At 37.7% G+C, this 13,425-nt stretch overlaps 1 protein-coding gene across 3 annotated transcripts in view; it reads left to right on the top strand.

Annotated features, from left to right (window-relative positions):
- Positions 1–13,425, top strand: part of IFT81 (intraflagellar transport 81) — a 67,850-nt gene that overhangs the window by 7,300 nt on the left and 47,125 nt on the right. For all 3 annotated transcript variants that reach the window (XM_069081698.1, XM_069081696.1, XM_069081697.1), the window contains 4 exons: positions 2,689–2,778; positions 3,564–3,629; positions 3,946–4,056; positions 5,260–5,344. In XM_069081698.1, coding sequence (XP_068937799.1) covers positions 2,689–2,778; positions 3,564–3,629; positions 3,946–4,056; positions 5,260–5,344 — 352 coding nt within the window. The remainder of the gene's footprint in view (positions 1–2,688; positions 2,779–3,563; positions 3,630–3,945; positions 4,057–5,259; positions 5,345–13,425) is intronic.

Raw genomic sequence — 13,425 nt, 5'->3', positions numbered from 1 at the left:
ACAAGTCAGCTTCAAACACACAAGATGGTGAAGTTTGTTTGAAAGTTTTTAGTGAACTGGAAACCCAATGAGTTAGCAGTGTGATGTGGCAGCTAAAAAAACTAATGTGATCTCAGGCTGTATTGAGAGAGGCATGATGTCCAGGATGGGAGTTGATGGTCCTGCTTTGAACTCTGTGGTCTGCCCACATCTGGATGTGATAAACATTTGTTAAGTGCCTGCTGTGTACCAGACGTTGGGAGGCCATGAGAAGGGTGTTTGCTGTGCTGATGAGGTCTGAGTACCACAGCGGAAGCAATCTCCATGATGAAGAGTTTATTCCAGAGGAGTGGGAGGGGAGACGATGATGATGGTGGTTGTGTCAGAGCCAAGCTAAGTAGCTGGAGTCCCATGACAAGGTGATTGTGTTCAGTCCTGACTTCATATTTTAGGAAGGACATTACCCTCCAGAAGGGGGTAGTCTATATGCTGAAGGACACGGAGGTCATGTCATATGAGGATCGTTTGAAGGGATTGGCAGCATCTGGATTGGACAAAAGAAGACTTAGGGGAAACATGATAGCTGGAACTGGAGGGTTTTCACATGGAGGAGGTCTGATTTAGGAACAGTGAGTGAATATTACCAAGAAGCAGATTTTGACTTGATGAAAGAAAATCTTCCTTAAAGCTGCATCAGAACGCAATGGGATTCTGTAGGCCTAGAAGGTTGTTGGTTTCCTGTCATTTGAAGTCTTTACAGCAGGACTGGGCGGCCCTTTGTCAGCAGTGTGGTAAAGGAGATTCTGTTCAAGTATAGACTGGTCTGGAATGCCTCTGAGAGCCCTTCTGACTCTGCAGTTGTGACTCCTCCAAGAGTTGTTCCGTCAATTTCATTGTGTCCAACTCTTCATGACCCTGTGGACCATACTGCTGGGAGTTTTTCTTTTGCAAAGGCAACTGAAATGGTTTGCCATTTCCTTCTTCAGTGGATTAAGGCAAAACAGAGGCTAGATGACTTGCCCAGGGTCACAAAGCTGGTAAATGTTCAAGGCCACATTTGAGTTCCAGACTCCAAGCTCCATCCACTGAGCCACCTAGCTTCCCCCTCAGAAGTCATTTATTAAGCTCTTATTAGGTGCCAGACACTGTCTTAAGTGCTGGGGATACAATATGAGCAGGAAGACAATCTTGTCCTCAAAGAGCTTTCAATCTGATGAAGGAAAATAATAGATCCAAGGAACTGAATGTTGTTGGGGAGTGGGGAGGGGTAGGGAAGATCCCCACAAGAGGCCATGGTGGAGAAGAGGAACAAAGACATGTCTGTCCTGGGTACTTTCCTTAAAATGGAAATCCTAGGAAGAATCAGCCGGTCAAAGGAAGGAATTGAAGTGGTAGAATGTGCTTATAAGGTGAAGAGACTGCATTAGCAGAGTGAACATCCTGCTGTGAGACAGAGGAGAAAGTCAGGAGTAGAACCTGGGTGGGGCAGGGGGTGGGGGGGATGAAGGCTTCCGTCATGGCTGCAGCTCAAAGGGATCCTTCTTGCCTTCAGTCTCTTCATTCACTCTGTAAGGCCTCTCTCTTTGGCAGTTAATTACTTAAATTACTATCATGTCAGCCAACTCTAAGCCCTTTTCTTTGCATCTTGCATAACATTAGACATTTTTGGATTTATTGATGGGACTTTTGATCCAATCAAGTTAATAATGTTTGTGATTATTATTGATTTGGCCACTTGATGCAAACTGAATAAAAGATGATTAAAAAAATAACAACTTGTATTATCATTTTTGTTTAAACATTTCAACTCTCTACCATATTATAAAACTACAGTCTTGTTTTTTGGATATATACATGAAAGAATTTCTTTCATAAGTAATATTGTAAGAAATTAATCCCTCTGGAGGGAAATTTATTGGTTTTACTGTGTAGACTCAGTTAAGTAACCAAACAATTATAGATTATAAAGATTTGCTTCTTATGGAGCAGATCAGAGATGTTTAAAGTTGAAAGTCAGTTATTTATTTTAATTCTTTGAATTGGTATGGCATACTGAATTAAACATCTATACTCACTTTTTAATTTTATTTCTTTAAGTATAGTATGAGTTACTATATGTTACCTTCTTCAGTATGATATGTTTTATGTTATGTATGCTGTGCTCCCAAGTGACTTTTTGGTTGGTCTTATGCACTCAATAAATCATTTAGTAACAGTCATAAATAAGAAAATATGTTGATTGATTATCTTCTTCAGTAAGAAGTACTAGATCTTTAATATGTGAATTGTTTAGAATGTTATGTGGAAAGAAAAATACTTCATTTCCTATTATCTTGTGGAAAAAAGACCCCTATTTTTGTGTATTCTTCCCTGATTTAAAAGCTCCATTTTAAAGGCCTCATAGGTTAACAACCATGTTTTCAGAACACTAGACTTAGAAAGTGATTTATTAAGAATATATAAATGATAAGGGCGGCTAGGTGGCGCAGTGAGTAAAGCGCTGGCCCCGGAGTCAGGAGGACCCAAGTTCTGTTCCAGCCTCAGACACTTAACACCCACACAAAATAACTAGCTGTGTAACCTTGGGCAAGTTACTTAACCCCAATTGCCCTCCAAAAAGCAAAAAAAAAAAAAGAATATATAAATGATTATTAAAAATGTAATTAAGAAAGGGATACATTTATGGATTTCTTTTATTTATGTTTTTAGTATGAAGAACTGATGGAAGGTTTCAAAACCTTACATAAAGAATGTGAACAACTCAAAACATCTGGATTTTCTACTGCAGAAATACGAAGGGTAAATATAAGGGGAAATTATAACTAGTTTAGGGATATTTAAATAGCTTGATATTGCTTTTCCCTTTTAATTCAGGGGACTTTTCTATCTCATTCAGCACAAACCATAGGCTAAGTCAACAATAACAGTTGGCAAGTTTCTCCTGTAGAATTGGTCTTCATTGAAGAAGGTATTAATAAAGTTATGGTGAAGATCACATTACTCAAGATAAAGAATTTTTTTGAGAGACTTTAGAGAGTTGGTCAGAAGGGAGAGAGGGTTATTTATTAGGGACATTATTTTCAAAAAGGGGAAAGATGTTTTAGCAAAACTGGATAAAATTTTCTGCCTTGAGAAGGCTATTGTCTTGAAATAATTTTCATGAAAAATTGGCAAACTCTAGGTCATTGTGATTTTACTTTGGTGTAGCATTTAGCCAGTGCAGAACAGATGTAATTGCTGCAGTTCTTGAGTGATTAGGACACGTGTACCTCCATTATGAAAGGTTTTTTGTAAAAATCTCATTCTTATATTTGGAACCAACACAGAAAATGTATTGTTCGCAACCTTACCTTGTTTCATTCTGACCTGTTTTGGTTGCTTTTCTTGATTGAATGTCATGCTGCCAACTAAATTTCCTACATAAACAGCCCCAGGGAGAAAATAGAAATGTGCACTTTCTAAAAAAGACTCTATTTTCTTTAATGTTATAGTGATGAATTAGGAATAATGGCAGTAGTGTTTTATGCATATAAGACTTTCACAGCCTGTTGTCTTTTTAAAGTGTCTCCTTAATTGCTTTTTAGGATATCAGTGCAATGGAGGAAGAGAAAGATCAGCTCATTAAGAGAGTAGAACGTTTGAAGAAAAGGGTAAGGAAAAAACTAACAATGTAAGGTATAAGTGTCACAGTCCAAGGATTTGAAAAGATTTAGGAATGCAAACAAGGATTAAGATGAGCATAGTGTTCATACAAGGATGGAATCAAATAACTAATTGATGGAGAGGAAATCTCTGCAGGCAGAAGGCCAGAGCTTTAAAGGTCCCTGAGTCCAGAACCTTGCTGTCATATGGAAACACTAACGTTTACCCATAGAAAGTGCTCAGTGGATTTCTGAGTCACGTGTTCATACCACTTGTGTTCTCAGCCCTGACAGTGATTTGGAGGATGGGTTGCTTTTTCTCTAGGTGGAGACTGTGCAGAACCATCAACGGATGCTTAAAATAGCACGACAACTTCGAGTTGAAAAAGAAAGAGAAGAATTTTTAGCACAACAGAAACAGGAACAAAAGAACCAGGTATTTACAAGAAAGTCCCTATAATAACAATAACAAGTAGTTGTTCCTTATGATAATCCACATGAAGGGAAAAGTGAAATTTCAGTATTTACTATAAAAGCTCCCTCAGGTCTTTGTCAACATTTTGGCTTCTAGCATTATGATAAAATAAAAATATTATAATAAAAAGAGCGTTTTAGAGTGGAAGGTAGGCATTGCTCTTACTTGTACTGTTGATGCAGGTGGTCCTGATGCCCTGCCGAATACTTCAGGTGTCAGTACAATCAAACAGTTAATTACTCCTGAAGTAGGTTAACCAAGGCCCAAACCCCAGCAGCTCTGTCACCTGTTTACCTCTGGGCATCATCCTTGGAGCCACTTTCCTTGGCTGAGTTCCTCACTAGCAGATAAGATCTCTAAATCCTTGAGAGTTTTCTTGGATTGCATAGACTGAACTCCAGTGATTACTATCAGCATTCACAAAAAGATGCAAAGAGATCTTGGTATAAAAAATTCATTTCAATGTTTATGTTCAACTGCAAAGTAGGTGCTTTAACTTATTGGACCCTATCTTGAAATCTCAGTTATTACAAGTAAAACATATTTGATTTCAAGCCAGTTCTTTCCCTGCTAACTTGGCAGTCCCTATATGTGTTTTTAGATTCGGCCCAATATTTACTTCAGGTGAGCAACTTCTTGGTCCAAGCTTCAGAATGATAATTTTCTATTTGCCTAGACTTTTCTCCTTCTAAGCTATTAACTTAATGAATATTCAGATTCTTTGCATTTGAAAAAATGTAAATCAAGCAAAAGAAAAGCTTCTTTTATTAACAAGTATTTATCAACAGCAGGACTATGTTCTCACTCACTCTGCACCTGACACTTCTCTTAATTCATATGCTTGAATTGTTGTAGCTTTTGTGGCTAACATCAGACTGTTGGCTCCTTTTGAACTTTCAGTCCAACAAAAACCCCGATAAACTATAAAAAACAAAATGAAATCCATGAAAACAAGACTTAGAAAATAAAAGGTAAAAAGGGTGTAAAAGCTTCTTTACACTGAAAAGGTATGTGTGGCAAGAGCCCATTATATTTGACTTTAATAAAATCATCTCTCTGGTCCTTGTTAGTAGCCATGGAAGGTCTGTATTTTTCATCGCACAAGCTTATAAATGGAGCATTTCCGTGGAATATCCGAGTAATGCATCTGATTGTATTTTAAAGCTTTTTCATGCGGTGCAGAGACTGCAAAGAGTGCAGAACCAGCTGAAAAGCATGCGTCACGCGGCGGCAGACGCAAAGCCAGAAAGTAAGTGAAAGTCCCCTGGTGGGAGCTGTCGTGTCGTGGCGGGGCCTCCCAGGGGAAGAAAAGACGTTCAGTGGTGTTCTGTCAGGGAAACCGGTGGTTTATTAGGGGGCACCGATTACTGAGCTGTTGGTTGGGGAATATTGGTCTGACTTAAAACACTTTACCTGTAGCTTCCCAACTAGCTATCAGAACATGAATGAAGACATTCTTGGTAGCAAACTTTGTCCTGGCTTTCCTTGCTGCCATTTGCTAGATTTTGAATCTAGAGGGTGGAAGGAGTAGAGACCTTAACTATGGTATATGTGTTAATGTAAGTCAGGATGAATGGTGTAGTTGGACAAGTAAATGGAAGAAAGGCATTGGGAGAGTGTTGGATCCCCTTAAAGGCTTCAGCAAGTTCACAAGTTGATCAGTGTTTTTGATGTGGGGCCATTAGAACTGAATATTGTCCGTAACTCAGTGAGCTGCACCCATAGTTTTAATGAGACTAAGGTACTTGCTCCAATCGGCTTCTGACTTCTGCACAGAGAAAAACTTCTGTCCTATCATAGATGACGTCTCCTGGCATCTTGCAGGATGATGTTGATTCAGGGGGGAAACAGAAAATTAGTGTGGAGCAGGACAAACCATTAGGAAGAAGGCTGTCAGAAAACACATGACTGCTGGGACGGTGACAGTAGTGTCACCTTCGAATAGGAAAGATAGCACTTCAATGACTGCTGGCTTCTACTCTGCTGTACTTGCACCTTAAGGTAATGCTCACATTCACTCCTCCTGAAACTCTGTATTTGGGAGAGTCAGAAGATGCATATATATGGTCCCTGTCTTGACTTTGGCCACAGTAAATTCATAAGCACTGTCAATGTAGGCAGGATGGTGAGGATGATGATGATAATAGCTAAAATTTATATAGCACTTCCTTTGTTCTGGGCACTGTGCTAAGTACTTTATTTTATTTGATCCTCACAATAACCCTGGGAGGTAGGTTCTGTTATTATCATTCCCATTTTACAGATGAGGAAACTGAGGCAAATGGGGGTCATGACTTGCCCAGGGTCACACATCTAGTGAATATCCGAGGTCAAATTTGAATTCAGGTCATCCTGACTCTAGGCCTGGTGTTTTATCTACTATATCATCTGAAGGCAGTATCTGAAAACTACTTTGTATTGAGTTGCTGGTGTCTCCTTATTCTCTCTCATTACTCTCTGTAATCTTTAGCAAGATCTTTAACTTTATACAGAAAAAAATCTCTCTAAAATTAACTTTTTTCCTAAATGCTTAAATGATAACATTTTACTGGTCTGTCTGGCATATCCTATTTAGATCTGATAGAGATTATTTTATCTCTAGGCTATGACTATAGGGAACTGTCTTCCAAACAAATCCAGTCAGGACACTTTTTTTTTATTGAATCAATATATAATTTGCTTTCACATGCCTGACCATTGCTAAGAAAATTTCGAAACCAGTAGTTACTAGTGACCTTTTAGAAATAACAAAAAATGGGGTGAAGGACCTAAAGATTTGGGATAGTATAGAAAAAGTTCAGTTCAGTATAGTATGTTTGCACTATCCTATCCTGTGATTCTGCAATATCTGTGATTTTTCATTTCATTTATTGAAATATTTCTTGGTATATGTGTTCTTTTTTTGTTTTGTTTTGTTTTTGTTTGTTTGCTTGCTTTTTGGAGGGCAATTGGGGTTAAGTGACTTGCCCAAGGTCACACAGCGTTTTTGTGTTAAGTGTCTGAGGCCAGATTTGAACTCAGGTCCTCCTGACTCCAGGGCCACTGCCCTATTCACTGCGCCACCTAGTTGACCCAGCAAATATTTTCTGCCATAATTCAGAAGTTGGTGATCTTTATTTTAACCCTGTCATAGCTAATACTATTCCACTACAAAAACACATATACCAGGGCAGCTAGATGGTGCAGTGAATAGAGCACTGGCCCTGGAGTCAGGAGGACCTGAGTTCAAATCTGGCCTCAGACACTTAACACAAAAACTAGCCATGTGACCTTGGGCAAGTCACTTAACCCCAATTGCCCTCAAAAAAAAAAAAGAATATATTTGCAGATAGACTATGGAAGCATGGTTTGGGAACTTATGACATATACCTTTCAGATTCCCTTTCTGAAGAATTTTCTTTATTTTGCTTTGAATTTTCCTTATTGCAGAAATATAAAATGTGTAAGTCGAAAGGAAGAGAGAAATACTTAATCTTTTAGTCTTCAGTATAACGGACAGATACAGGTACTATTTTTTCCACTGACTTCTGATGGTAATAAAATTTTGATCTAAGGGGCAGCTAGGTGGTGATGTGAGTAGAGTGCTGGCCCTGGAGTCAGGAGGACCTGAGTTCGGATCCAGCCTCAGACACAACACACACAAACAAACAAACAAACAAAAACCTAGCCATGTGACCTTGGGCAATTTACTTAAACCCAATTGCCCTCCAAAAGCAAAAAAAAATTTTTTTGATTTAAGTAATATAACTAGCTATGTATAGAGAAGCTCATCACCAATATAGTTAGGCTTAATTCTGAGGTCACTCGGTGATGCTTTTTGGGGGGAATGGGGGTGGCGGCCACATTAACCCAGAAAAAAAAAGAAACAAAATGGCCTCTTCCACTTCTGTATACCAATGGCAGAGTGGCTTGAAAGGAGCAGAAGGTGCGAAGAACCACAGTTTTAGACCATATGGACTGAGATCCTTGTCCAGTGATCAAGAAGGAGACATTGCTGGAAGAACTAAATCATTAATCTTGATACTTTTGTTATAAGCAAAACCAAAATGAAGGAAGTTGCAACTAAATGGAAGACTAGCTTGCAGAAACTTCTTGGAGAGGCACAGAGGAGAGTTGGCAAGGGGACTTTATTATACACCCAAAGTCAACAAGAAACATTCTAGTCATCAGATATTTCAGTATTAATGATACATACTGCAAATAGAATACTATCAAAATAATTATAGCTTATGTACCAACATTGATTGTTGAGACTGAAGAAAAGATAGAGAAATTCTACACAGAACTTGATAAGCTCTTCCAAATTAAATCAGCATGTGTTCTCATATTTGGTGACTTTATTGCAAAGTTAGGAAAAGATATGGATGGTGAGGAATGTGTGGAAAAGAAAGTATGGTTCAGGAAGAACAAGTGAAAAAGGCCAGAGACTTGGAGATTATGCTTGAAGGCTCAAATGTTAATATCATATTTTCAGAAAAGAGTTGGTAGGTGCAGGACATCATAAGCCACAAATAATACTATTAAGTATGACATAGAACATGTAGTTATAGATAGAAAAAAGCTTGTTAGTGATAATGGTAGTTATCTCTGAATCAGCCATCTCTCAAGTCAGATTGTCAACTTAGAACTAAGTTCAGAATTATTAAAAAACAAGAAAAAAAAATCATGGCAAAGTATGGCATAAAATTGGAACAATTCTCAAGTATTTGAACGAGTAATTAAATATAATAAATGAGAAGTAGACAACAGAAATGACATTGACACTAGTTAGATAATTTTATACAGATGTTTAACTAGTAGAAGCTGTTTGCCATATCAGGGAGACCAAAGGAGCCTAGAAAATGGCTTTGTGAATATCTGACTGACTCACCAGAAGGAGATGACTTTTGCCAGAGACAAGGCTACTGTTAATGTAAACACATAATAAAATATAAACTTATTTGTGAAATCAAGCAAAGAAGGATGGTGGGCAGTTTATGAGAAGTATTGTCCCAAAGTAGAGAGAAGCAGTGAAAGGTAAAGCTTGTCAAGACTTCCACTGTAAGCAAAGTCATCCCAATGGTGTGGAAGGAGGAAAACAAGCAGAAGAAAAGTGGAAAAAGATTTGTAAACAAACAAACAAAAAAAAAAATTTTGTAAAAAAAACTAAAATTTTTTAAAAAAAAAAAAAAAAGAAAATCTCCATCAAGGATGGTGGTTGGACACTAACATTACTTACTAAGTATGTTTCTACAGTAAGATAGAAATTATACTAAAGAGAACAAAGGCAAGAAAAGCAGTCATATTTAATCAACTATTTAGAAGAGATCTATGTGAAAGTAACATAATTGTGACAGAATTAAAAGATCAATATATGTGGCAACTGAAGGGAAGGGAAGATATCAAAAGTTTTGGGGGAAAATCTGATCTAATTCTGAAAAAAAAAAAGAGTACTGAGATTATCAATAACGTTTGACCCACGTGCTTGTACTCTCATCTAAACAAAAAGCTTTATGAGAGTAATACACAGATCAAAGGCCTCTTTGATAAGGATATAAAGAGGGAACAAGCAGGTTTTTGTAAGTGATTGATCACATTTTTACCATTTTCCAGTTAACTACGAATATAAGATCCCACTAAGCTTATTATCCATTGATAATGAAAAGTATAATTTGGTAGAACGAAATGCTGCCCTGTAAGCTGTTTTTCAACAAAGTATCTCCAAGACAAAATAATCATTCAAGATTCTTTGAAAGATAATGAAAATAGAAATAACTCTGTTCAGTAGCCCTCTGATAATAAACATGCAAAGTAAAAAATAAAGATTTGTGCTCACTGAAGTTGTTCACTGTAATGAAGTAGATCCAGCACATAGATTCTAGTTTGGAAGAGGGATTCCATATGGATGGTGATGTCCTCCAGATGCTCGTGATTGCAGATGACATCAAGCCCCAGAACTTGCAAAACTTCCTGGAAGAGACCCTGTAATAACTCAAAAGAGTTTGGCCTGAAGAACCATACAGGAAAAACCAAGAGGATAAAGAGTGAGTTTTGCCCAGATTATTAATGTGAATTTGAATGGACAACTTACAGTACTTGTCCATCAATACGTGTGTCTGAGACATAGTACAGACAGTGAGTTGAGCCCAGAGTTGCACAGGAAGAGAGAAAGCTGGGTTACTTTCAGGAAATTGGAAAGCTCTTCAAGCTTCCCATGAAAGTCAAGGTCCACTTTTTTTTTTAATAACAGCATTCCACCAGTGTTGCTGCATGACAATGAGGCTTGGTATACAACAGTTTTTAAAGAATTAAAAATAAGTATCCCACAGAAAGTAATGAAGGAGCGGGAGTTGAATAAGAGCAGACTACAGCCAGTAAGGAGTGAGAAACTCCGGAGAACAGGGGCATAAGATGTGAACAAATTGTGTGACAAGCAAAGATGGGCTAATCACATGGTGAAATCATTATTTTTCTGTGAAGTTTGGATTCAGTCAAAGGGCCATGCTTGAGGAACTAGAGGGCCACATGTGGCCTCGAGGCCACAAGTTCCCCACCTCTCAGATACGCAAAGATACAACAGTTTGATAAGTCTGGGATTTGACTGACATGTGTACTTCCTACTCTGTTACAGATTTGAGTCCTTCCATATGATCTCATCTTGTGTAGTTCTTACCAGTGTCTTTCCATAAATCTTTTTAGAATAGCACACTGCTTTTGTTTTTTTAATATCTCAGATATTTCATTGTATTATTCAGCCTGTCAGTCTGACTTTTGCTTGCCTAAAGCATAGGTCCAACCATATCACCCCAAAGCTCCCAGTCCCCACTGGCTCCCTATTACCTATACGATCAAATATTAATTCCTCTGGTTGACTTAACACAGTTCTTAGCACATAGTAGGCATTTAATAAGCTCTTGTTGACTTAACTTGTTTTCTTGCCCTTTGAAGCTCACTACAACTTGGCTGCACCCTACCTTTCCAGCTTCTTATATATTACTGAGTGCATTCTGTGGTTATTGCCTGTCCCCTATGCCTGGAATGCTTACTCTTTTCCCCTCTAATTCTTAGAATTCCTGGATTCCTTCAAGATGCAAGTCAAATGTTACCTTCTATAGTAGGCCTTTCCCAAGCTCCCCAAGTACTAGTGCCTAACCCTCTAAGGTTACTTTGTATCTGCTCTATCTCTTAAATAGATCTGTTATCTCCTACATTCAAATGTAAGCTTCTTGAGGGCAGCAATTATTTTTGGGTAAGTTCTCTGTTATTGCTATTAGGTCTATGGATAGTTGCCATTCCATTACACACCAGTCTCCTGCTTTCAAAGGGGAGAAAATGCCACTCCCTCATCCCTGCTTCTCTTGGAAAGAGAAGGAATGCCGTTCCATTATACCAGCTCTTCTGCCTGGGAAGAAGAGAAAACCATTTCATTATGTACCAGTCTCTTGCCTTTGGGGTAACAGAAGAAAATGCCATTCCATCATGCCAATTCTCCTGCTTAGTCTTTGTCCCTCCTGCCATTCTCTCCAGCACCAGACCTTGCTGGAAGTGAGATCTTAGCTTGAGTTGTTCTACTGGTTTCCTTGGTGAACTCACATGGCAGACTGTTTGTGTGGAGGGTCTTTGATTCAGTTTTCACCCCTCTCACTTTGTAGCACCTAGTTAGCTACACCCAACTTTCTGTCCTCTCATTAACTTGTCTTTTTCACTAATTTTTTACTCTTTATTTTACTTAAGAGCTGCCTCTTCCTGAGTCCTTATATTCCTTTTCTTCCTCAATGTTTCTGATGAAGACTTTTCTCAGTTGTCCTCCTCTTTCAACTTCTCAAGTCCTCTCAAATTTCCTCTTCCCAAATTCAAACTTCTTCATAATTCCAAAGCCTTTCAATCATCTTCATAATTCTCCTTCCACACAACCTTCTTCCATATGTAGTATATGTGTGTTAACTTTTAAAAGAAGGAAAACCTAGTAATGAAATAGCCTAGATCAAAAAGATTTTATTAAAATGCTGCTTAGTTATTTTGTGACTATCTTCAGTTCTCCCTCAGTTCTTCCCCCAACCAAAAAAAAAAAATCTGAAAACCTTAATGGAAAACATGAGGTTTTCTGTTAATATCTTTATGTGGTTCAGAAAACAACTAAAAATAATTTCAAGGCATTGAGCCAATTTTATTGTGTAATTTACGTATGTAGATTACCTAAAACTGGAAAGTCAGTATTTTTTAAAAGCCAGATCAGAATTTGTAACTGTGTAATGGAAAGATTTGAAATAAGCTTCCAACACGTGTGCTCAAAGGGCTGTAAAACTGTAAAACCCTTTGGCCTAGCGATACCACTGCTAGATCTGTATTCCAAAGAGATCAAAGGAAAAGGACCTATATTTACAAAAATATTTGTAGTAGCTCTTTCTGTGGTAGCAAAAGATCAGAAACTGAGGGGATGCCCATAAATTGGGGAATAGCTGAACAAGTTGTGATATCTGATTGTGATGGAATACTGTTATTTGGTAATAAATGATGAGCAGGATGGTTTCAGAAAAGAACCTGGGAAGATTTATTATATAAACCGATGCAAAGTGAAGTGAGCAGGACCAGGAGAACATTGTACCCAGTAACAACAATATTGTAATGGTGATCAGCTGTGAAAGACTTAGCTTCTCTGATCAATTATGGAAGACAGCTCCAAAGGACTCTTGATGAAAATTGCTCTCCAGCTCCAAAGAGGGAACTGATGAACTCTGTTTGAAGCACACTTTTTTCACTTTTGTTTTTTGATTTTTATTTATTTTTGCAGCATAGCTAATACAGAAATATATTTTGTACAAAAAAATAAGCTTCCTTCTTAGCTCTTCAGCCTAAGAGTTTAAAATGCAACTAATTAAAAAAATATATGTTTGTGTGTATATGGACATAGACATTGTACCACAGTAAAAAATTTAAACTATAATAATACATCAGTACTAATACACCTGACATTTACATAGAATTTTAAGATTTACAGAGCATTTTACCTATATTATCTCATTCAGTCTCACTTTATAGAATTTAAGTAGCAGCCCAATTATGACTAAGATTTCAGAAGATAAAATATACTCATACATTAAAAGTTTACAATGAATTGTGAATGTGACTAGTTTCAGGTTTTAACTTGTATGTTTTACAATGTCATATTACTGGTTTGACATTGAGAAATTCCATCAGACACTGTTACTACCATTTTTGAAATAGTGATGATTTAGTAGTTAGGCACAAGCTCTGCCATTTCACTCGCTGTTTGAGAAGAAGCCCCAGTGGATCCTAGTTCCCCCTAGAAAAAATACAAACTCTTTTCTTTGATATTTAAAGCCCTTTGCA

The sequence above is a fragment of the Petaurus breviceps genome, unplaced genomic scaffold (assembly GCF_028583685.1).
Source record: "Petaurus breviceps papuanus isolate PSGF00001 unplaced genomic scaffold, PetGlider_PUasm1.0 99, whole genome shotgun sequence".
Taxonomy (NCBI): Eukaryota; Metazoa; Chordata; class Mammalia; order Diprotodontia; family Petauridae; genus Petaurus; species Petaurus breviceps.
The sequence above is the reverse complement of the archived record's forward strand: the minus strand, read 5'-3'. Positions and strand labels throughout refer to the sequence as shown.